Genomic DNA, 25,844 nt, shown 5'->3' with positions numbered 1-25,844 from the left:
CAAAAAAAAAAAAAAATAGCTGGGTGTTGTGGAGGGCACCTCTAGTCCCAGCTACTTGGGAGGCTGAGGCAAGAGAATCATTTAAACCCAGGAGTTTGAGGTTGCTGTGAGCTGTGACGCCACAGCACACTACCGAGGGCGACATAGTGAGACTCTGTGTCAAAAAAAAAAAAAGATCTGGATTTCTAGACAAGAACCTGCAAGATCAGCGTTCTTCTTGGATCGCACCTTCATTTAGACACTCATTCTCAAAATATGTGGAGCAGTTAAATATCGTATGGAGAGCTTATTGAAAATGCAATTTCTGGCCAGGCGTGGTAGCTCATGTCTGTAATCCTAGCATTTTAGGAGCAGGAGGCAGGAGGAAACTGAGCGTAGGAGTTTGAGTGTAGGAGTTTAGAGACTAGCCTGAGCAACATAGTGAGACCCTGTGTCTACTAAAACTAGAAAAATTAGGGCAGCAGCCCCATATACTGAGGGTGGAGGGTTCAAACCTGGCCCAAGCCGAACTGCAACAAAAAAAGAGCCGGGCGTTGTGGCAGGCACCTGTAGTCCCGGCTACTCTGGAGGCTGAGGTAAGAGAATTGCTTAGGTCCAGGAGTTCAAGGTTGCTGTGAGCTGTGTGATGCCACAGCACTCTACCGAGGGCCATAAAGTGAGACTCTGTCTCTACAGAAAAAAAAAACACTTAAAAAAAAAAATAGAAAAATTAGCTGGATATGGTGGTGTGCACCTGTAGCCCCAGCTGGGAGGCTGAGGCAAGAGGATTGCTTTAGCCTGGGAGTTTGAGGTCGCAGTAAGTTACAGTGATGCCACTGCACTCTAGCCCAGGCAATAGAGTGAGGCCCTGTCTTTAAAAAAAAAAAAAAAAATTCTGACATAGAGCTAGTTTATTGCAAAATCTACCCAATTGCAAAATTTGAGGCAATTTACTAATAATGTGCCTATAATCTAAATAGAATCAATATCAGGTACAACATAAGCTTTCTAAAGGTAAATTGACAATTGCTGCATGCAATCTGAAAGGAAGAGACTCCCTTCAAATATAATAAAGTTTAGTTTTCACTTATTGATAATTGTTTTCAAAGAACAATTTGAGGGCAAAGCATTTATGTACTTTTTGTTTTGTTTTGTTTTTGAGGCAGAATCTCTCTCTGTGGCCCTAGGTAGAGTGCCATGGCGTCGTGATAGCTCACAGCATCCTCAAACTCTTGGGTTCAGGAGATCCTCTTGCCTTAGTTTTCTATTTTTAGTAGAGATGGGGTCTTGCTCTTGCTCAGGGTGGACTAAACTCCTAAGCTCAGGCAATCCACCTGCCTCAGCCTCCCAGGGTGCTAGGATTTCAGGCGTGACCCACCGTGCAGGGCCAACTTTTTGTTTTCATGTTAGCTTGGTTTTCTATTAGGACAGCTTTTGTCCAGTAGATACTTTCAAGGGGGAAAGATTTTTTATATTTTTAGCATGTTGTTTTTTAGCTTAGCATATTCAGTAAGGATCTCCTGCTTTCCTTTTGCCCTTGACTCTAACTTGGCTGTCTGACTTCTTTCTCTGACACTCTTCTTTCTTTTTTTACACATGAGGTCTTGTTCTGGCTCAGGCTGGTCTGGAACTCATGAGCTCAGGCAATCCACACGCCTCAGCCTCACAGAGTGCTAGGATTACTGCCTAGTCCCCTGACACTCTTCTTGTGAAGGTGAACAGTGGCTCTCTTAGGCCAAATCCAGTGGCCTCTTCACTCCTTGTTTTATTTTTTTCTTCACTCAACACATATTTATGGACCAGATATTGTTAATGTTGTAGTGCTGAGCATTGGTCCTCTTTCTTCTTTGGCTACTGACCTTAAAGCACAGTCACAGACTCTGCCTTGAAAGAGAACTTAGAAGTCCTCTGGTCCAGTCTCCAAAAAATATCAAGTAACTTGAGCTTTGCATAAATGGCAGGAGTTCAAATTTTTGTTTGTTATTTTTGGAGAGGGTGTGGGATAAGGGTGAGGGAGAGACTTCCTAACATTAAGATGAAATCTAACCCTGTGGCTTTTGGTTTTTTTTTTTTTTTTAACCATTTCTGGGACAACAAAGACAACCCTTCAGATTCTTCAAGGCTACCAAGTGGTCCTTCTAATGTTCAGTTCCCTGGGTCAGATATTTCCTGTTTTTCCAATAGTTTGTCTTAAGATATGTTTTTTTGAGATCCTTAACAATTTTAGTCACAGTCCTGGACGGCACCTAGTTTAGAAGGTGATGTGTAAATTTCAGGTTTGTTTTGTCCTTTTAGTAGCTGTATCTTTCCTAGGTCTGAGTACTATTTCTGTGAATATTGCCTAGCTTGTTAGCTCTTGTTGAAATTCTTGTGAAGGAAATGTACTTTTTACAACGAAGAGTATTATCTGAGGATGCTCAAGTCCCTGATAGAAATAGTGTAGTATTTGCTGTAACCTACATCTTTCTGTCTACTTTAAATCATCTCTAGATTACCTATAATACTAAATACAATGTAAATGCTATGTAAATAGTTGTTATGCTATATATTTTTTAAATTGTATTTTTCTTATTATCTTTTATTGATTTCCTATTCTGCCACATATTTTCTGCTGGAGGTTGGTTGAATCTGTGGGTGCGGAACCCTCATCTAGGGAGGAGCAACTCTATTAAAAAATGGATACAATATACAATACATACAAGTGTCTATTTAACACTGACATTTATTACCTTCAGTACCGATATAACCACATTGTGAATGTATTTGCTTATTTTCTTTAAGACGTTATTACTCCCTTTGACAGAGGAGAACACTGAGGCTGAGAGAAGATGAGGACCTTGTCTCAGTTGTGAGCTAGTAAATAGGTCTGTTAACTCGCCATTCTCATCTCACAGAGATCTTGATTAATGTTGATACATTTCTTTCTTTTTTTTTTTTTTTGTAGTTTTTGGCCAGGGCTGGGCTTGAACCCACCACCTCCGGCATATGGGGCCAGCGTCCTACTCCTTTGAGCTACATACATTTCTTTGTTTTTGTTTTTTTGCAGTTTTTGGCTGGGGCTGGGTTTGAACCGCCACCTCCGGCATATGGGGCCAGCGCCCCACCCCCTTGAGCCACAGGCGCCGCCCTCCGAGCTACATACATTTCTAACCAGTGGGTTAGTCAACCTTCCCAGTATTTGGTTAGTCACAAATCTGGATAAGCTTTCTCCTCCTCCTCCCCTCTGTTCACCACTGGAGACCTCCTACCAGGTGAACATAAATGGTCCATTCTTTTGTGCTAATTAGAGGTGCCTTTGTTCAGCCCCTGGGGAATTGGCCCAACCTTACTGGGAGGTACTCTAGATTCCCAGGATTCTTTTCCTCTACATTCCCTTTATCCACAAGTCTGGTAACTTTCTCAAAAAAGGAAATGCAGTTTGTGTGGCCTGATTTGTTTTTAATGAGCTTTCTAAAATTATTTGCTTCACAATTTAGAATCTCTGCTATTGGGAAGACTTGACCAACTGCTTTTGGATAGCAGTTGGAAAAGAGATTTTTTTCGACTTTTTGAACAACTTCAGCCCGTCTGAATTAATTTAGAGTTTTCAAAAACTGCTACTGAAGGTGGGGCCAGTGGCTCAGTCTGTAATCCTAGCACTCTGGGAGGCTGAGGCAGGTGGATTGCCTGAGTTTAGGAGTTGGAGACCAGCCTGAGCAAGAGAGAGACCTCCATACCATCTAACCCCAGAGAGAATGGCCCACATCACAAAATCTCAAAACTGCAGATGCTGGCATGGATGTGGAGAGAAGGGAACGAACACTTTTACACTGCTGGTGGGACTGCAAACTAGTACAACCTTTTTGAAAGGAAGTATGGAGAAACCTCAAAGCACTCAAGCTAGACTTCCCATTTGATTCTGCAATCCCATACTGGGCATCTACCTAGAAGGAAAAAAAATCCTTTTATCATAAGGACATTTGCACTAGACTGTTTATTGCAGCTCAATTTACAATTGCCAAAATGTAGAAATAGCCTAAATGCCCACCAATCCAGGAATGAATTAACAAGCTGTGGTATATGTACACCGTGGAATACTATTCAGCCATTAAAAAAGATGGAGACTTTACCTCCTTTGTATTAACCTGGATGGAAGTGGAAGACCTTATTCTTAGTAAAGCATCACAAGAATGGAGAAGCATGAATCCTATGTACTCAATTTTGATATGAGGACAATTAATGACAATTAAGGTCACGGTGGGGGTGGGGGAAAGGGGAGAGCAGAGAGAGAAAGAAGGAGGGAGGGGTGGGGAAAGGAAGAGCAGAGAGAGGGAAGGAGGGAGGAGGTGGGCCCTTGGTGCGTGCCACACCTTTTGGGGGCAAGACACGATTGTTTGAGGGACTTTACCTAACAAATGCAATCAGTGTAACCTAGTTTATTATACCTTCAATGAATCCCCAATAATAAAAAAAAAAGAGAGAGAGACCTCCTCTCTAAAAATAGCCAGGCATTGTGGCTGGCGCCTGTAGTCCCAGATGCTTGGGAGGCTGAAGCGAGAGGATTGCTTGAACCCAGAGAGTTTGAAGTTGATGTGAGCTGTGATGCCATGGCATTCTACTCAGGGCAACAAAGTAAAAGTCTGTCTCAAAAAAACAAAAAAAGGAAAGAAAAATTTTTTTTTAAAGAATAAAGTTTAGGGCGGCGCCTGTGGCTCAAGGAGTAGGGCGCTGGCCCTTATGCCAGAGGTGGCGGGTTCAAACCTAGCCCCGGCCAAAAACAAAAAACAAACAAACAAAAGAATAAAGTTTAAAGGCTGAGGCAGCAGACAGAGGCTGAGGCAGCAGACAGGTGAGCTGGGAGTGGGCGGACATCTTGAGATCTGGAGAATGGCCTTGGATGCCAGGTCTGTTCTCAGAGCCATGGGCGTTGGAGACTGAACTGCTGCCATGATTGGAGGCTTATTCATCTGTAATCACAAGTGGGGGATACTCCTTTCCTGGGTCTACTGAGACAACATCCGGAGAAATGCCCTGGACACTTTTTGGGTCAATGTTAAACCCACGTCCAGCAGCAGGTGCGCAGCCCTGTCACAAACAGTGCTTGCACCAGCTTTTTTCTTTATTATTACTTTTTTTTTTTTTTTTTTAGAGACAGAGTCTCACTTTGTTGCCCTCAGTAGGGTGCTATGGTGTCACAGCTCACAGCAACCTCCACCTCCTGGGCTTAGGCAATTCTCTTGCCTCAGCCTCCTGAGTAGATGGGACCACAGGCGCCCACCACAGCATCCGGTTATTTTTGTTGTTGTTGCAGTTTGGCCGGGGCCGGGTTCGAACCTGCCACCTTCAGTATATGGAGCCGGTGCCCTACTCACTGAGCCACAAACACCACCCTATTACTTTTTTTTTTTTTTTTGAGACAGAGTCTCACTTTATCACTCTGGTAGAGTGCTATGGCATCAGAGCTTACAGCAACCTCAAACTCTTGGGCTTAAGCGATTCTCTTGCCTCAACCTCCCAAGTAGCTGGGACTACAGGTGTCCACCACAATGCCCGGCTATTTTTAGAGACGAGGTCTGGCTCCTCCTCAGGTGGGCCTCAAACCTGTCAGCTCAGGCAATTCACCCTCCTCGGCCTCCCAGAGTGCTAGATTACAGATGTGAGCCATCTTGCCAATTGCACCAGGTTTTTTCATGTTAAGCAGTCCAACATCTGGCTGGCGGCATTCATCAAGCAAAATAGCACAGCCATGATCTTCAGATTCCTCTGTAAGATGTGTGATGTAATGGCTGCCTACTTGGGCAAGATCAGTGAGGAAAACATCAAGAACAAATTTATTCTCTTATATGAACTGCTGGACGAGATCTTGGACTTTGGCTACCCACAGAACTCTGAGACAGGCTCACTGAAAGCCTTCATCACCCAGCAGAGCAGCCCCAGGTCACCTGCCAGGTGACTGGGTAGATGGGCTGGCGGGGATCAAATAGCACAGGATTGAACTCTTCCTGGATGTGCTGGAAAGTGTGAACCTGCTCCTGCCCCACAGGGGCAGGTACTGAGTGCCTATGTGTCAGGCCAGCTGGTGATGAAGAGCTACCTGAGTGGCATGCCTGAGTGCAAGTTTGGGATGAAGGACAAGATTGTCATTGAAAAGCAGGGCAAAGGCACAGCAGATGAAATCGAGCAAGAGCCGGAAGCAATCATTTGCCATTGATAACTGCACCTTCCACCAGTGTGTGACTCATCAGGGTTGACTCTGAACACAGCATCAGCTTCGTCCCACCAGATGGAGAATTTGAACTCATGAGGTATCACACCACCAAGGACATCATTCTTCCTGTCGGGGTAATCCCACTAATGCTGGAAGTGGGACACGCCAAACTAGAGGTCAAAGTGGTCATCAGGTCCACCTTCACACCCTCCCTGGTGGCTCAGAAGATTGAGGTGAGGATCTCAACCCCAGTGAACACAAGCAGGGGGCAGGTGCTCTGCAGGAAGAGAAAGGCCAAGTACAAGGCCAGCAAGAACACCATCATGTGGAAGATCAAGTGCATGGCAGGCACGAAGGAATTGCAGATCAGCACAGATTGAGCTTCTTCCCATCAATGACAAGAAGAAATGGGCTGTGCCCTCCATTTCCATGAACTTTGAGGTGCCCTTCGCACCCTCTGGCCTCAAGGTGCGCTACTTGAAGGTGTTTGAACCAAAGCTGAACTACAGCAACCATGATGTCATCAAATGGGTGTATTACTTCGGTAGCGGTGGCATTTATGAAAGTTGCTGCTGGCTGCCACTTCCCCCACCTATCCCTTATCCCCCCCCACCACACGGCAGTGTCTCCTTCCTCTGGCTACCCTATCCCATATCCCCCCCTGCCCCCTGCACACGGCAGTGTCTCCTACTTCCTCTTGCTTCACTGCCTGCCTTCTGCACCAGCCCCTGCACAAGCAGGAGTGGTGGACCAGTCCATGGGTTCCCTGGGCAGGGTAGTTCTGGGGCGCCTGCTCTTCCCACCTCCATCTGTTCTGGCATACTGCCAAGCTCTGAGTTCTGTGACCAAAGCCAGGTGGGCCCCTTTTTCTTCCCACCCCGGTGGCCAACCTTCCCACTCTACACCTCTAGAGTGGGAGGGTTGGCTACCCTTCATCTTGGAGCTCCTGCAAAGTCCAATAACAGATTCCCAGCCTCAATCTCTGCTTTGGGATAGTATTAGCTTCATTTTGTACCTGTCACTTTGACCAGTTTCAAATCCAATAGACTGTAGAATGGGGGGAAAAAAGAATAAAGTTTAAAGAATTCATATTGATTTCCTGTTCCTAATATAGTAATGTATAACTGCACAAGCCTCATTAGAAAAGGAAAAAAAATTAGAGACTTTAATATACTCCGATCATATATGTTGCTCAGGTGTCATTCAGGTGTAATGCCTTGTAAAATTAATCTGATACTGGCTCGGTGCCTGTGGTTCAAGCGGCTAAGGCACCAGCCACATACACCTGAGCTGGCGGGTTCAACAATGACAGCTGCAACCAAAAAATAGCCTGGCGTTGTGGCGTGTGCCAGTAGTCCCAGCTACTTGGGAGGTGGAGGCAGGAGACTCTCTTGAGCCCAAGAGTTGGAGGTTGCTGTGAACTGTGATGCCACAGCACTCTACCCAGGACGACAGCTTGAGGCTCTGTCTCAAAAAAAAAAAAAAAAATCCGATACTTTTCCATTACCCTCCACCTGAAAGCACAAGAGATTGTGCCAGCAAAATTATCCATGGTCCAATCTGACTAATACGAATATTCAACAGGTATTTCTGCATCTACCACGTGCCAGGCTTTGTTTTAATCAGTCAACAAAACAGGCAGAAATTCCTGCTTATGTGGAATTTACCATCTAGTGCAGTGGTTCTCAACTGTTGTGACTCACAGGAACTGTATTAAAGGGTCGTGGCATTAGGAAGGTTGAGGACCACTGATCTAGTGGATCTCAACCTTCCCTTCCCTTCTTTATGGATCAGGAGGGGAGGGTTTATTGCTGGTTCAACATAGTGAAACAGGAGGGGCACAAAGTGCTGTAATTACTGGTAATGTGATAAAGTACCTTGCCAGTGTCTCCAGCACCAGATTTTCCAGAATAAACCTTTTTACTTTTGAGATTGTATGTTCACCGCATCTGGCTAAGACTGTTTTTTCCTGGAGAGCTCTCAGTGCCTATGTATCCACCGGTGGACCTAGGGGCTTATGACTTCCAGCCTCACTCCTTCATGGACTCATATCACAAGAGGAACTCATTTTTCAAAGCTGTGATAGTGGAAGGAACATGCGATCTTTTGGGTTCAAGATGTGTCTCAGTGACACAGTGGCTTCCATATGATCTTGAGCGTGTTATTTCACATCTCTTTCTGACCCACTTTGCATCTATAAAGTGGCTAAGCAACCACAGAGGTTTGTTTGGAGGATGAAATGAGGATTTGACGTAAGGGCCTGGTGCATGGGTGGGTGTCTGATGAATGGATGAATATCCATCTCCTTCCCCTGTCCTAGCTCCTGAGCCTGTCCTCTGTGGCTACCTCACAGCCCAGTATGTGGCTGCTGAGTCCAGGTGCTCCTTTTTATTCTATTCACTGTGAGCTTCAAATCTGTTTTTTTTTTTTTTTTTTTTGTAGAGACAGAGTCTCACTTTATGGCCCTTGGTAGAGTGCCATGGCCTCACACAGCTCATAGCAACCTCCAACTCCTGGGCTCAAGCGATTCTCCTGCCTCAGCCTCCCGAGTAGCTGGGACTACAGGCGCCCACCACAACGCCCGGCTATTTTTTGGTTGCAGTTTGGCCGGGGCCGGGGCCCGAACCCGCCACCCTTGGTATATGGGGCCGGCGCCTTACTGACTGAGCCACAGGCGCCACCAGCTTCAAATCTGTTTTAAAGTCAAACTTATTCATATTTTCCTTGCTGAGAATCTCAAACTGGCTTCCTGTTTCCACGTGAATGAGATGAGAAACTCCCACTAGACTTTCAGGGTCCTCTACATTCTCACCATAGCCTTATTTTAGGAGATTAGAGCCTTCCAACGTGTTCCCCAGCTATTTGGCCGGGGCTGGGTTTGAACCCCGTACGCTCGGTATATGGGGCCAGTGCCCTACTCACTGAGCCACAGGCGCCGCTCTGACTGAATCTAATTTTTACAGAACAAATTCTTTTATTTGAAAGGGGCGGAGGCGGGCGGCTCCTGTGTCTCAAAGGAGTAGGGTGCCAGCCCCATATACCTGAGGTGGCGGGTTCAAACCCAGCCCCCGCCAAAAACTGCAAAAAAAAAAAAAAAAAAAAAAAAAGAGGGGCAAAGGAGAGAATAATGAAGCTTTTCTTACCCCCTTTGGTGCTTAAAAAAGAAAATCCTGGCTCATTGCCTGTAGCTCAAGTGGTTAAGGCGCAAAAGCCACATACACCAGAGCTGGCAGGTTTGAATCCAGCCCGGGCCTGCCAAATAACAATGACAAGTATAACTAAAAAATAGGCGGGTGTTGTGGTGGGCGCCTGTAGTCCCGCTACTCAGGAGGCTGAGGTAAGAGAATCACTAAAGCCCAGGAGTTGGAGGTTGCAGTGAGCTGTGATGCCACAACACTACCCAGGGTGACAGTTTGAGGCTCTGTCTCAGAAAAAAGAAAAGAAAAAAAAAAAAGAACAATCCTGTAATCTAGAGGCTGCAGGTTCCCCACCCCTGGCTGAAATTCCTTTTCAGTTGTTTAGGGCTTGCCCTGAGGAATTTTAGAAGAAACTCATTCTTCTTTTCCCTTAGACAAGGATTCATTAATACAATGTGTGTTCAATGGTTTTCACCTTTGGTAAAAAGTGTGCTCACTTTTGAAGATTTGGATAAGGGGAAGGTATCTGGAATCCTATCAGTCATAGATATATTTGCAGTCATTTATAATAATAGAGACATACTTCTTTTCTTTCTTTCTTTTTTTTTTTTGGTAGAGACAGTCTCACTTTATGGCCCTCGGTAGAGTGCTGTGGCCTCACACAGCTCACAGCAACCTCCAACTGCTGGACTTAAACGATTCTCTTGCCTCAGCCTCCCGAGTAGCTGGGACTACAGGCGCCCGCCACAACGCCTGGCTATTTTTTTTGGTTGCAGTTTGGCGAGGGCCGGGCCCGAACCCGTCACCCTCGGTATATGGGGCCGGCGCCCCACCGACTGAGCCACAGGCGCCGCCCTTTCTTTCTTTTTTTTAATTAAATCATAGCTGTGTACATTAATGCAATCGTGGGGTATAATGTGCTGGTTTTATATACAATTTGAAATATTTTCTTCAAACTGGTTAACATAGCCTTCACAGCATTTTCTTAGTTATTGTGTTAAGACATTTATGTTCTACATTTAGTAAGTTTCACACGTACCCTTGTAAGATGCACCATAGATGTAATCCCACCCATTACCCTCTCTCCACCCATCCTCCCCCTTCCCCTCCGCTCCCTTTCCCGTATTCTTGGGCTGTAATTGGGTTATAGCTTTCATATGCAAGCTATACATTTGTTTCATAGTAAGGCTGAGTACATTGGATATGTTTTCTTCCATTCTTGAGATACTTTGCTAAGAAGAATATGTTCTGGCTCCATCCATGTAAACGTAAAAGAGGTAAAGTCTCCATCTTTTTTTTTTTTTTTTGTAGAGACAAGAGTTTCACTTTATGGCCCTCGGTAGAGTGCCGTGGCCTACACAGCTCACAGCAACCTCCAACTCCAGGGCTTAAGCCATTCTTTTGCCTCAGCCTCCCGAGTAGCTGGGACTACAGGTGCCCGCCACAAGGCCCGGCTATTTTTTGGGTGCAGTTTGCCCAGGGCCGGGTTTGAACCCGTCACCCTCGGTATATGGGGCCAGCGCCTTACTGACTGAGCCACAGGCGCCGCCTTCTCCATCTTTTTTTAAGGCTGCATAATATTCCATGGTGTACATATACCACAATTTATTTTATTTATTTTTTTTTGTAGAGACAGAGTCTCACTTTATGGCCCTCGGTAGAGTGCCATGGCATCACACAGCTCACAGCAACCTCCAACTCCTGGGCTGAAGCGATTCTCTTGCCTCAGCCTCCTGAGTAGTTGGGACTACAGGCGCCCACCACAACGCCCAGCTATTTTTTGGTTTGCAGTTCAGCCAGGGCCGGGTTTGAACCCGCCACCCTCCGTATTTGGGGCCAGCGCCTTACCGACTGAGTCGCAGGCGCCGCCCTATACCACAATTTATTAATCCATGGGTCATTGGGCACTTGGGCTTTTTCCATGACTTAGCAATTATGAATTGGGCTGCAATATACATTCTGGTCCAAATATCTTTGTTATAATATGATTTTTGGTCTTCTTGGTATATACCTAGTAGAGGAATTGTAGGATCAAATGGCAGGTCTATTTTTAGATCACCAAGTGTTCTCCAAACATCTTTCCAAAAGGAACATGTTAGTGTGCATTCTCATCAGCAGTGCAGAAGTGTTCCCTTTTCTCCACATCCACTCCAACATCTCTGGTTTTAGGATTTTGTGATGTGGGCTAATTTTACTGGCGTTAGTTGATATCTCAAAGTAGTTTTGATTTGCATTTCTCTGATGATTAAGGCTGATGAGCATTTTTTCATATGTCTGTAGGCTTTTTTTTTTTTTTTTTAAGAATTACCACAGTTATCCAAGAGGGGAGAGGCATACTTCTTAACCAGTTAGATTGTGTCAGTTAATGCTGAGGGGCCTGATATGTTTCTAGAGACATCTGTATGTGCATTTTAATATGCATTCTTATTTTACATACAGCTTTCAAAAGTAACGTAAAATAATATATTTTCTTTACACATCTTTGTTCTTTGAAGTGACATTTAAAATATACCTGTGCTAAATGGCAATTTGTGAAGTTATCATTACTGTAACTTAGAATTTCAAGTTAAAAGAATACTCGTATGCAGGACTTGATGGCAGGTGCTATGAGGAATACCAGGCTGAATAATTCTTGTGTTTACTTATTTTTTGTGCTCAAGGAATTAATGGTCCAATATGTAAAAACGGTAATGCAAGGAATAAGGGAAAGCCTATGGAGTGAGGGGTTACTTGGAGATTGGTATCATTAGTGATGTGAAGAAACACTGAGCTCAGTAGTGATGCTATTACCCTACATCTGTTGCATAGATTGGCTTATATCAGGAGCTGCTTGGCATTGCTTATCCTGAAGATCAGGTGTGACCATTGACATCAGCCATGTCATCGAGGCCTTTTGAAAGTCCACCTCCCTATAGACCTGATGAATTGTAAGTAAATAATTCTTCAGCTATTTTCTTTCTTTAAAGTCTGTTACATGTAAACAAACAAAAGAATATATACGGTAGGAACTTTCCATCTATTGTTTATTTGCTTTTAAAAATAAAACAGTGTGTGTACTTGTAAACTTAATTTATGCTAATTGGTATGCAGTGAAAAGTGAATTTCCTTTTTACTCTTTAACTTCCAGGAGGGCAGTTTTTCTTTGTAGAAACAACTGCTGTTTGCTTTAAGAGATTGCCTGGGTTTGTATTTATGTGTATATTTTATGTGTATATTCCTTTTGTTCTTAACAAATGATATGAAGCATCCTTATTTAGATGGCTATTAGCGACATATTGTCAATTAAAAAAAATAACAGCTCTATTTAGATATAATCCACATACCCTGCAGTTTATCCACTTAGAGTGGACCATTCAGTGGTTTTCAGTATATTCACAGAGTTGTACAACTATCACTGCAGTTAATTTCTGAGCATTTTCATCACCCATCAGCGTCACTTCCCAGTTCCTCTAGCCCAAGGCTCCCCTTTCTATCTCTATTCTGTATGTTTCATATAAATGGAATCATGTAATATGTAGCCTTTTATAACTGGCTTCTTTTACTTAGCATAATGTTTCCACTTTGTCAGTTTTTTTTCTTTGTTTGTTTTGCAGTTTTGGGCCAGGGCCGGGTTTGAACCTACCACCTCCAGTATATGGTGCCAGCGCCCTACTCTTTTGAGCCACAGGCGCCACCCTCCACTTTGTCAGTTTTAAGAATGATTCCTGGGTGGCATCTGTGGCTCAAAGGAGTAGGGCGTCAGCCCCATATACAGGAGGTGGTGGGTTCAAACCCAACCCTGGCCAAAAACTGCAAAAGAAACAAACAAAAAAGAGTGATTCCTACCATTGTATAAAGGAAGCAAAGTTGAGAGTTCTTGGGATTCTTGGTCATTTAGGAACTTACCAGCAAATTCTTAAATTCTAAATTTAAATTCTTAAATCCCCAAACATTGGGGATTTCTTCCTTTAAAGTAGTTTGTAGCTTGAATGCTTGGGTAACTGTGATGGAAGCTTCATCTATATTTACAGCTGCTCCCCATTGCTCACATCACTGCCTGAACTCTGCTTCCTGTCAGAAAAATGGTGGTATTAGATTCTCATAGGTAGAAATCCTACTGTGAGGATGGGACGGATCTAGGTTGATCCCTAGATCTCATAAGGAGTGTTGATCTCATACACTCCTTATGAGAACCTGATGCCTGATTATCTTAGGTGGAGATGTAATGCACTTGAATCATCCTGAAACCATCCCCACCCTCATCCCTCTTTCTCTTTGTCTATGGAAAAATTGTCTTCCATTAAACCAGTTCCTTGTACTCAAAGGGTGGGGACTGCTGTCGTGATTCTAACACAGAGCAAATTTTGAGAACCTTTGCTCCATAGTATACTAGAGCAGTTGTTCTTAGTGTATGTTTTCTGGACCAGCAGCATCAGCACCTGGAAACTTGTCCTACCCCAGACCTGCAGAGGCAGCAGCTGTGTGGCTGATGGCCAGTAATCAATGTTTTAACATGCCCTTCAGGTGATACCTTCACTGTTCAGTAGGGCAGCAATAGTAGTTTCATTTACCAACATTTGTTTAAATTATTCCAAGTACTTTACATGTTCTCTCTACTTGCCACCCAACAGTGCTAACTCGAAATTGTTTTTGTGTGCATTTCAGCAAACCGAATCATTATGCACCAAGCAATGATATGTACAGTGGAGAGATGCATGTTCGACCAATGCTTTCTCAGCCAGCATATTCTTTTTACCCAGAAGACGAAATTCTTCATTTCTACAAGTGGACCTCCCCTCCTGGAGTGATTCGGATTCTGTCTATGCTCATTATCGTGATGTGCATTGCCATCTTTGCCTGTGTTGCCTCCACACTTGCCTGGGACAGAGGCTATGGAACTGGCTTGTTAGGAGGTGGTATAGGCTACCCTTATGGAGGAAGTGGCTTTGGTGGCTACGGAAGTGGCTATGGCTACGGCTATGGCTACGGTTATGGCTACGGAGGCTATACAGATCCAAGAGCAGCCAAGGGCTTCCTGTTGGCCATGGCTGCCTTTTGCTTCATTGCCACATTGGTGATATTTGTTACCAGTGTTATACGATCTGAAATGTCTAGAACAAGAAGATATTACTTGATGGTGATAATAGTGAGTGCCATCCTGGTCATCATGATGTTCATTTCCACAATTGTCTATATAATGGGGGTCAACCCAACTGCCCAGTCTTCTGGGTCTATATATGGTTCACAGATATATGCCCTCTGCAACCAGTTTTATACACCTGTAACTACTGGCGTCTACGTGGATCAGTATTTGTATCACTTCTGTGTGGTGGATCCCCAGGAGGTATGAGTGCTATTTTGGTTTTCTTCTCCCTCTTCTTAGATCAGAGGCTTTCAACTCAGGATGTGTAATAGAATCACTCTGGGAAAGTCTTAAAAATATTGATGCCAAACGCCCCACTTCTAACTAAATCAGAATTTGGAAGAGAACAGTTTGGAACAGTTCAGTGGTTGTTAGTATATTCTCAGAACTGTGCATTTATCAGCACCATCAATTTTAGAACATTTTCATTATTCTAAAAAGAAACCTATACTCATTAGTAGTCAGTCCCTATTTCCCTTACTCTCCCGATCCCTAGTCAACCACTAATCTTACCTTTATGTATTTATTCATTCTCCGGGTATTTCATATAAATGGAATCACACAGGGTCTTTTGTTTGAGTCATGTGTGGTCTTTTGTAATTGGCTTCTTTCTCGTAGCATGATGGTTTCAGGGTTTACCCATGTTTTTTTTTTTTTTTTTGTAGAGACAGAGTCTCACTTTATGGCCCTCGGTAGAGTGCCGTGGCCTCACACAGCTCACAGCAACCTCCAACTCCTGGGCTTAAGTGATTCTCTTGCCTCAGCCTCCCGAGTAGCTGGGACTACAGGCGCCCACCACAACGCCCGGCTATTTTTTTGTTGCACTTTGGCCGGGGCCGGGTTTGAACCCGCCACCCTCGGTATATGGGGCCGGCGCCCTACCGACTGAGCCACAGGTGCCACCCGGGTTTACCCATGTTATAGCATGTGACTATCCCTTCATTCCTGTTTGTTTTTCCATTAGTTGATGATTATTTGGTCTGTTTCCACATTGGCTTTTTTTTTTTTTTGGGACAGAATCTCACTCTGCTACCCCAGGCTAGAGTGCCATGGTGTCAGCCTAGCTCACAGCAATCTCAAACTCCTGGGTTCAAGTAATCCTTCTGCCTCAGCTTCCCAAGTCGCTGAGATTACAGGTGCCCACCACAATGCCTGGCTAATTTTTTCTATTTTTAGTAAAGAGGGAGGGTCTCTCTCTTGCTTAGGCTGATAACTCCTGAGCTTAGGCAGTCTACCTGCCTTGGCCTCCCAGAGTGCACAGGTGTGAGCCATTGTGACCGGCCTCAAAACCTCCTTAACCGGCGGCGCCTGTAGCTCAAAAAAAAAAAAAAAAAAACCCTCCTTAACCTATTTTTCTTTTTTTTTTTGTAGAGACAGAGTCTCACTTATGGCCCTCGGTAGAGTGCCGTGGCCTCACACAGCTCACAGCAACCTCCAACTCCTGGGCTTAAGCGATTCTCTTGCCTCAGCCTCCCGAGTAGCTGGGACTACAGGCGCCCGCCACAACGCCCAGCTATTTTTCGGTTGCAGTTCAGCCGGGGCCGGGTTTGAACCCGTCACCCTCGGTATATGGGGCCGGCGCCTTACCGACTGAGCCATAGGCGCCACCCAAACCTGTTTTTCAATTGGGCTCTTTTCTTACTGAATTATAAGAATTCTTTTTATTATTATTATTATTTTTTTATAGTTTATTTATTTATTTATTTATTGTTGCAGTTTGGCCGGGGCCAGGTTTGAACTGGCCATCCTGGGTATATGGGGCCGTCACCCTACTGCGTGAGCCACAGGCGCCACCCAGAATTCTTTATATATCTAGATACAAGTCCCTTAATCAAATATATAATTTACAATTTTTTTTCTTATTTTCTCATTCTCTTTTTGATTTCTTTCTTTCTCCCTCCTCTCCGCTCCCCTCTTCTCCTCTTCCCTCTCCTTCCCTCCCTTCCCCCACTCATCCTCTTGCCTCAGCTTTTCTAAGTAGCTGGGACCACAAGCACATGCTACTATGCCCAGCTAACTTTTTTCTATCATTTCACTTTTTTCAGCCTAGTTTATAACAGTCTCAAACTCCTGGGTTCAAGCAGTTATCCCGCCTTAGTCTTAAAAGTATCTGGGACTACAGGCACATGCCACAATGCCCAGCTAGTTTATTTTTAGGAGAGATGGGGTCTCATTCTTGGTCACACTGGTCTCAAACTCATGAGTGATCCTTCCATCTGGACCTCCCAGAGTGCACCAGCATGAGCCACTGTGCCTGGTTCACTTTCTTGATGGTGTCCTTTGCACAAAAGTTTTTAGTTTTATTGACATCCAATTTATTTAATTTTTCTTTTGTTGCTTGGTTTAGTGTCATATCTAAGAATGCTCTGCCTAATTCAAGGTCACAGAGATACATGTTTGCTAAGAATTTTATAATATTAGCTCTTATAGTTAGGTCCATGATCCATTTTGAGTTAATTTTGGGTATGGTGTGAGGAGGAGGAGCCCATATGAATATGCAGTTGTCTGTTCTCTCTTTTTTTTTTTTTTTTTAAAGACAAATTCTAATTCTGTCACCCTGGGTATACTGCTGTGGTGTTACTATAGTTCACAGCAACCTCAAAGTCTTGGGCTCAAGTGATCCTCTTGCCTCACCCTCACTTGTAGCAGGGACTACAGATGACTGCCACAATGCCTAGCTAGTTTTTTCTATTTTTAGTAGAGTTGGGGTCTCACTCTTGCTCAGGCTGATCTTGAGCTCCTGAGCCCAAGCAATTCACCTGTCTCGGCTTCCCAGAGGGCTGGGATTACAGGTGCCAGCCATCGTGCCTGGCCTATATTTCAATTGTATGCTAGTATCACACTGTCATTATTACTATAACTCTGTAGTAAGTTTTGAAATAGTAGAGTGGGAGTTCTCCAACTTTGTTCTTCAAAACTATTTTGACTGTGGGCGGTGCCTGTGGCTCAGTGGGTAAGGCGCCAGCCTCATATACCAAGGGTGGCGGGTTCGAAAACCCTGCCCCAGCCAAACTGCAACAAAAAATAGCCAGGGCTCAGCGCCTATAGCTCAAGCGGCTAAGGCGCCAGCCACATACACCAGAGCGGCAGGTTTGAATCCAGCCTGGGCCTGTCAAACAACAATGACAAATACAACCAAAAAAAAAAAAAAAAAATAGCCGGGCGTTGTGGTGGGCACCTATAAGTCTCAGCTACTTGGGAGGCTGAGGCAAGAGAATCACCTAAGCCCAGGAGTTGGAGGTTGCTGTGAGCTGTGATGCTACAGCACTCTACTGAGGGTGTTAAAGTAAGACTCTGTCTCAAAAAAAACAAAACAAAACTATTTTGGCTAGATTCTGGGTTTCTTGAATTTTCACATGAATTTTGGGATCAGCTTCTCAGTTTTTACAAAAAAAGCCAGGTAGGACTTTTTTTCTTTCTTTTTTTTTTTTTTTTTGTTGCAGTTTTTGGCCGGGGCTGGGTTTGAACCCAGCACCTCTGGCATATGGGGCTGGCACCCTACTCCTTTGAGCCACAAGTGCCACCCATCCAGGTAGGACTTTTCATGGTTATATTGAATTTGTAGGTCAATTGTGGGTATATTGTCATCTTTATAGTATGTATATTGTATGTCTTCTAACCCATGAACATAGGCTGTCTCTCAATTTATGTAGGTCTTTAACTTTTTGTAAATAATTTTTAGAGTAGTAAGTCAGTATTTTTAAAAGTTATACAGATGTGTAGGTGAGGTTGAGAAACCTTTAGTAACCATGAGTCATCCTAATTATTTTAACAGCTGAAACATTTCTGAGTTATACTAATCTTTTTTTTTTTTTCTTCTTACATTGACTCAGGAATTTCCATTCTGGCTTTTTTTTTTTTTTGAGACAGAGCCTCAACTGTCACCCTGGGTAGAGTGCTGTGGCATCACAGCTCACAGCAACCTCCAATTCTTGAGCTTAAGTGATTCTCTTGCCTCAGCCTCCTGAGTAGCTGGGACTACAGGCACCCACCACAAAGCCTGGCTATTTTTTGGTTGTAGTTGTTGTTGTTGTTTGGTGGGCCCAGGCTGGATTTGAACCCGCCAGCTCTGGTATATGTGGCTGGCTCCTTAGCCGCTTGAGCTACAGGCTCCAAGCCAGGAATTTCCATTCTTTTAACTTAATGAATCATTTTTGCTCGGTTAGACCTTTGATAACTGTCTACCATTTTTCTGAAGACTGAAAGTTTTCCCTGGAGATGTAGATTTTTAGAATTTTTGTTACCATTCAGACTATTCCCCACCCAATAAACTGAGAGTTGTTATACCTATTGGACCACTCCCCTATTTCTTAGTCCTCTGATTACTTGAAACCTGTATTCGATGAAAAAGAATGTCCATGTCAGATAGCTGGAAGGAGAGCTTCCTTATACTCGTTAGCAGACGGGGCAGAGGCCTGCCACCTGCCTCAAGTTCAAGTGCCTCCTAGGCTGGTGTATCGCTAATATACCTATTAGATGCTGGAAGAACTGTCAAGAGTAGGAAGTTTCCTTGTTACAGAGACCTTCCTAGTAAGTACAGATGACTCCTAAAACAAAGAAACCTGTCAGACCGAATGAATTGTTAGTCCAATTGCTCCTGTTTAGCTTGGTTATATCCATGTTTCATCATTTATGATAAGACAGATATCTGTGGACAGAAATCCACATTCAGCATAAAATGATTTGCTAAGTATGTATTATGAACAAGATTTATAAGTGTGAGCCTGGAGGTTGCTGTGAGCTGTGATGCACTGCACTCTACACAGGACAACAGCTTGATGCTCTGTCTCAAAAAAAAAAAAAAAAAGCACTCATGTTAGGGCAGTGCCTGTGGCTCCGTCGGTAAGGCGCCGGCCCCATATACCGAGGGTGACGGGTTCAAACCCGGCCCCGGCCAAACTGTAACCAAAAAATAGCCGGGCCTGTGGCGGGCGCCTGTAGTCCCAGCTACTTGGGAGGCTGAGACAAGAGAATCGCTTAAGCCCAGGAGTTGGAGGCTGTAACTATAAGAAACACCTGTGATACAACATCTCAGTAATATAACACTTGGGTGATAAGGACATGGGGAAGGGATTCTCCTTAACATGAGAGCTCGAGAGCATGAACATGAGTGCTTGGCAGTCTCCGTGGGATCATGTCTATAAGTAGCTGCAGGAAGGGTTAGTTGGGTTCATTCTTTCATGGACTCACTCTGACTCTTCCGCTCCTCCTGTTCGGAGGTTATCTGCTTGGCACCATTCTACGAAGACTGCTAAGATTCGCTTTTTTTGTGTGTGTGTGTTTTTTTTTTGGCCGGGGATGGGTTTGAACCCGCCACCTCAGGCATATGGGACCGGCACCCTACTCCTTGAGCCACAGGCGCCACCCGAAGACTGCTAAGATTCGCTCTCCTACTAAGACTGTTTCTCTCCCTCAAAGATTGTTTCCCTCTCTCTCTCTCCCCCTTTTGTTAAGACCACTAGCCCTCAGGCACCTAAGGGGAGTTGAGCCCAAGCAAGGTAGCACAGTGCAGGTCCACGTCTAGACAGTTTTGTAGGCCGGGGCTGGCAACCTGGCGTCCTGGGCCCTGAGAGTAGGGCCTTAAATAAGTATTTTAGTAATTTGTGGAGGGTGGGTTGTGATTAAGCAACTAAATTCTAATTCTGCCACTATCTGTAATCCGTTTTTAGGCCATTGCCATTGTCCTGGGGTTCTTGGTTATTGTGGCTTTTGCTTTAATAATTTTCTTTGCCGTGAAAACCCGAAGAAAGATGGACCGGTATGACAAGTCAAATATTTTATGGGACAAGGAACACGTTTATGATGAGCAGCCCCCCAATGTTGAGGAGTGGGTAAGTATTAAAAAAAAAAAAAAAAAACCTTTCAGTTTTTTGTCTCTAAATGTTTAGTGCTTTTTAAAACTTTCTTCTTGGAATTACTTGTTTGTGTCTGCTAGAGAAAGGCCATGGGGTGAAAAAAAGAATTATTGTCTGTTTATGTTGCAGCCATTATTGCTTTGGTTTTTATAGGCAGCCTCTGTGTTATGAATGAGATAGGTTCTGTAGGTTTGTTCTTAAGTTGAATTTGTATGTAAGTTGGAACAGTTACATTTACTTATTACCTGTAATAGCTTCTTCTCCTAAGTGTGAATTTGTATGTCAGTTGGACATTTAACTCCAGGAGTGCCTATACTCAGAATTTTAAGAGGGTGGGATAGCTGGGTGGTATTTTATAACAAAGTAAAAGTCAGGTTTCCATTTTTTTCTTTTCTTTTTTTTTTTTGAGACAGGATCTCACTATGTCACCCTTAGTAGAGTGCCATGGTGTCACAGCTTACAGCAACCTAAAATTTGGGCTTAAGCAATTCTCTTGCCTCAGCTGTTATGGGGCGAGATAAGGACCACCGACTTAAATTAGAATTTCAAAAAGGAGTCTTCTGTTAACCGCGGGGCTGTCTCAGCAAAGTCTAAAGCAGACTAAATGAGAGAGCATTGAGGAGTCTGAAGTTGGGGTTTTTCTAGTCTGAAAGTTGGCAAAGGGCCAAACAGGTGGGCTGAAAGTTAGCAATTGGAAACGAAATTGGCAAAAGAAGCAAAAAGTGAGCACGGGGTTACAATGACCCTTTTACAGAAGTGAACCTTGCAATTTAGTGGTTTAGTCAATAGGTAACATAAAAGGCAGTTAGATAACAATAAGGTAACATAATGCAGATCTAGCAAGTAACGGATAGGTAAAACAATTTGTCACAGCACTTAGCTTGTTAACTCTCATCAGGACAGTACTTGGCACATTCGTTCTTATCTTGTCCTGTTCTGACTCGATCCAGACCGATCTAAGAGTAATGGTGCCTGTCATCATTTCAGAATTATGGTAGTCTCATCTTTTTGTCCTTTCATATTTTATCCTACACAGCCCCCTGGTGCACGTCGGTGGCAGGCGAGATCCATCTTATGGGGGTGATGAGGCAGCTCGCACCCATGAGGCTGCTGGAACTCATCTCATAGCCTTCCAAGTAGCTGGGACTATACTCAATTGCCAAAACATCTGGCTATTTTTTGGTTTAGTTGTCGTTGTTTAGCAGTCCAGTGCCCAGTTCAGACCCGCCAGCCTCGGTATGTGTGGCCGGCACCATAACCACTATGCTATGGGTGTGTAGCCCAGGTTTCCATTTTCTTTTCTTTTCTTTCTTTTTTTTTTTTTTTTTTTTTTTTGAGACAGTCTCATTATGTCACCCTCGGTAGAGTGCCGTGGCATGGCGTCAGAGCTCACAGCAACTTCCAACTCTTAGGCTTAAGCAATTCTCTTCCCTCAGCCTCCCAAGAAGCTGGGACTATAGGCACCTGCCACAGAGCCCGGCTATTTTTTGGTTGTAGTTATCGTTGTTTAGCTGGCCCTGGCTGGGTTCGAACCCGCCAGCTCCAGTGTATGTAGCTGGCGCCCTGGCTGCTGAGCTACATGCGCAGACCCCTAGGTTTCCATTTTCAAGGAGTGGATCTAGGTTCTGAAAAGAACTGGTGGTGTCTAGGAACTATCATGCAGAAAGACTTGACCTTTTCAAAGAAACCACCTTCCCTCTAGCATCTTATGTTTCTGCTTCTCGTTTTGGAGGAAACACTATTGCCTAGGCTGCGGTTTGGGGTTGAGATAGGCAAGGGCATTATTGGAATGGTAGCAGATGGCACGCTCTTTAAACATAGATAAGAGGATGGCGGGCCACAGTGACTAATTTTGTGTTAACATTTACCTGTGAGGCTGGGTGTGGTAGCTCATGCCTGTAATCTTAGTACTTTGGGAGGCCTAGACAGTTGCTTGTGCTCAGGAGACCCCATCTCTACCAAAAATAAAAAAAACTAGCCGCACATAATGGCAGGTGGCTGTAGTCCCAACCACAACCACTTGGAAGGCTGAGGCAAAAGGATTACTGGAGCCCAAGAGTTTGAGGTTGCTGTGAAGTATGACACCATAGCACTCTACCCAGGTGACAGAGTGACAAAAAAATAAATAAAAAAAATAAAAAAAACTTGGTGGCGTCTGTAGCTCAAGTGGCTAAGGCACCAGCCATATACACCAGAGCTGGCAGGTTAGAATCCAGCCTGGGCCTGCCAAACAACAACTACAACCAAAAAATACCCGGGCATTGTGGCGGGTCCCCGTAGACCCAGCTACTTGGGAGGCTGAGGCAAGAGAATCACTTAAGCCCAGGAGTTTGAGGTTGCTGTGAGCTGTGATGCCACAGCACTATACCTAGGGCAATATCTTGAGGCCCTGTCTCAAAAAAAAAAAAAAAAAACTTATCCATGAAATACTTTAGTGAGGCAAAGAGAGATTAGAGAAATTTCCTTTTATCCCCTTATGCTATTGATGTTACCAGGCTTCACATATGGTGAGGTTTGCTGAAAGCCTGGAATCTCCTTGTTCCCAAAATATTAACATCTTCCAAATGAATGTAGCTAAACTGACCATAGAGATGTTTGGAGTGAGACTTCGTTTCTTAGAAATCCTATTAGGACACTCTTAGAAGCCGCCTCAGAAGCTGCCATCACAGTTTTTCTTTGACCAGATTGATTTCCGTTCAGGAAGCTTTGTTGAGAATACTGGCCCCTGGTTCAGGGGAGGATTGTCTTGGCCTATTTTGTAAGTGGAATTTAATAGGGCTATGGATGGGTGCAGCTGGTCAGATCTGGGGTAAAGATGATGCATTGAAGGCTCCTTTAGCTCTAGCATTGTGTAAGATTGATTTTTAAAGGAAATCTAGAAACAGATGAATTTTTTTTTTTTTTTTTTAATGTGACAGACTCTCATTCTCTTGCCCTGGGTAGAATGCCATGGTGTCATCATAGCTCACAGCAACTTCAAACTCCTGGGCTTAAGCAATCCTCTTGCTTCAGCCTCATGGGTAGCTGGGACTATAGGTGTCTGCCTTTTACGCCTGGCTAGTTTTTCTATTTTTAGTAGAGACGGGGGTCACACTCTTGCTTGGGCTGATCTGGAACTCCTAAACTCAAGCAATCCACTCGCCTGGGCCCGTAAATTAAGGAGCAAAAATGAAGCCATCTTCGAATACCAGGACGAGTGTGGTGCATGTATTTGCCCCTGAGATGAAAGATCTGAAGTTACTACCCTCTGCGTGAAGACCTGGTTCTGTTCCTCCCCCTAGAAGGCTCAAAGGTGTTAAGAAGTGTTTTTCCTTCGACCTTTACCTCCAGGCAAGGCCACCTGTAGATGGAATAGGACAGTCTGTTGTGAACTATGAAGTAAATGTTTCGCTGAGAGTTTCTGGGTGTGTCAGTTTTCACTGGCTGTTAGGTATGTTTACTTAAGGTTTCAAGAGGCCTTAAAAAGAACAAGCACAACTCAAGGGAGACCGGTGCCAGTAATAGTAGAGTCTCCGTGAACTTTGGCCTGTCATCTGATTCTACTGTCACAAAGGTTTAATCAGTTCTAGTTGCTTTTGATAATTAGTCAAAACACAGCCTTCCTTAGTAATTTGTGGTGGTGACGATGATGGTTAAGCTGAAAGGATAACTTACCTTTCAAAAAAAAAGGCATTTTTATAAAACTTCCTCCCCAAATTCTGGAAATTTGATAGCCAATGGGTTGTTTCATTGTTTCTCTCTAGTTATAAATGTTGTCACTGAATGAAACATAAAGACTCAGCTGTTAAATAGCAGAGGTATGATTTTGACCAAATTAATGTCTTTTGTGATAATTAACCACATGGAAATCCCTCATTTCTTCCCCCCCTTAAGTTTCCCCAGCTGAAATGCCCAAGAAACTCTTGGAAATAAGTTATTTGGAGGTAGTTTTAGCTACAGGTATTTTTCCTTTTCCTTCTATTCAGCCCTTACCTGCCCAAGTTCACGCTGCTGAACTGAATACCGTATTATTCTTTTTTCTTCCATTGACTGAAACAACCAGATGCAGCCTATTAATTACCCTTGTTGCTCTGCACCTTGACTTTCTGCTTAAATTGGTTTCCTGCTGACAATGTGGCAGCAGTGGTGGAATTGTGTGGTTCTGCCTCTGACGTGCCTGACAGGGGAATGATTAGCAGTTTCTCTCCCTTTTGGTTGTTGGGAATCAATACCATCAAAATCTCCATTTAAAATAATGGAGGAGAATCTAGAATTAACTACTTGGGCTACAAGTGGGGATTAAAATTTGGGTTCTTCTGATTGAAGAGCTAAGTAAGACAAGCTACTACTCCTGTGTAGCTAATAATTGTTAGTTGAGGGGGGAAAAGAAAAACATATGAAAGCAGCAGTTACTTAGGTACTCAATATTAGTTTACTCTCTCCCTACGAATTGGGGTAGGTCTAGAAATTTATAACTGTATTAAGTCTTACTTCCTTTCTTGGATTTTTAGTGTCTTTAGGAGTACAGCTCCCCAGAGCAGAGGTGTGTCAAAAGCTAAACCTTCGGAGCTTTTTTTTTTTTTTTTTGCAGTTTTTGGCCAGGGCTGGGTTTGAACCCACCACCTCAGGCATATGGGGCTGGTGCCTTACTCCTTTGAGCCACAGGTGCCACCCAACCTTCGGAGCTTTAAACAGGTTTTAGTCTGATCATGTTAATCTATAAGAAAATTTGCAGATTTCTAATTTCCTCTCCCTGTTTCCCCAACGCTGAGGTTTCTCTGCCTTCCTAGGCATTTTTAGCCCCCATCCCCTTTCTGGGTATCTTGTTCTTTGTGAAATAGGCCGTATTTGCACATGGTTTGATTGTTAACCCAGTCCTTTATAATCTCTCAATTAGGTGTGTACCAATGTTGTTGTATTTTAAATGCTTTAAAGTTCTTTAAATTTGCATACTTTTTTTTTGAGACAGATCTCACTACTCCTCAGTAGAGTGCTGTAGCGTCATAGCTCACAGCAACCTCAAACTCTTGGGCTTAAGCAATTCTCTTGCTGCAGGCTCCCAAGTAGCTGGAACTACAGGAGCCTGCCACAATGCCAGCTATTTTTTGGTTGTAGTTGTCATTGTTGTTTGGCGGACCGGGCTGGGTTCGAACCCGCCAGCTCCTGTGTATATGGCCAGTGCCCTAGCTGCTGAGTTACAGGCGCTGAGCCTGCATACCTTTTGTGTTATGCCTTCAAACCCCAGATGTAATTTTTGTTTTTTTCTGAATTAAATATTTTCTGTTTGTAAGTTGAGAATATGGTGAAGACCAAGGCATTAGGGGCTTATGACTGTAATCCCAGCACTTTGGGAGGGTAAGACAGGAGGATCAGCCTGTAGTCCCAGCTACTTGGGAGTCTGAGGCAAGAGAATCGCGTAAGCCCTGCAGTTGGAGATTGCTGTGAGCTGTGATGTCACAGCACTCTACCAAGGGTGACAGCTTGAGACTCTGTCTCAAAAAAAAAAACAACAACAAAAAAAACACAGAAGGATCACTTAAAGCACAGGAGCTTGACACCAGTCTGGGCAATATAGCTAGACCCTT

The 25,844-nt window shown here is 43.9% G+C and overlaps 1 protein-coding gene and 1 pseudogene across 3 annotated transcripts in view; both read left to right on the top strand.

Moving 5' to 3' along the window:
* Positions 1-25,844, top strand: part of OCLN (occludin) — a 74,963-nt gene that overhangs the window by 5,403 nt on the left and 43,716 nt on the right. For all 3 annotated transcript variants that reach the window (XM_053589239.1, XM_053589249.1, XM_053589260.1), the window contains exons 2-4: positions 12,112-12,230; positions 13,948-14,626; positions 20,095-20,256. In XM_053589239.1, the coding sequence (XP_053445214.1) occupies positions 12,181-12,230; positions 13,948-14,626; positions 20,095-20,256 (891 nt within the window). In that variant the 5' untranslated portion in view covers positions 12,112-12,180. The remainder of the gene's footprint in view (positions 1-12,111; positions 12,231-13,947; positions 14,627-20,094; positions 20,257-25,844) is intronic.
* Positions 4,906-7,162, top strand: LOC128591227 (AP-2 complex subunit mu-like; annotated as a pseudogene).

The sequence above is a fragment of the Nycticebus coucang genome, chromosome 1 (assembly GCF_027406575.1).
Source record: "Nycticebus coucang isolate mNycCou1 chromosome 1, mNycCou1.pri, whole genome shotgun sequence".
Classification (NCBI taxonomy): Eukaryota; Metazoa; Chordata; class Mammalia; order Primates; family Lorisidae; genus Nycticebus; species Nycticebus coucang.
Note: the sequence above shows the minus strand (reverse complement) of the source record. Positions and strands in the feature narration are given on the sequence as shown.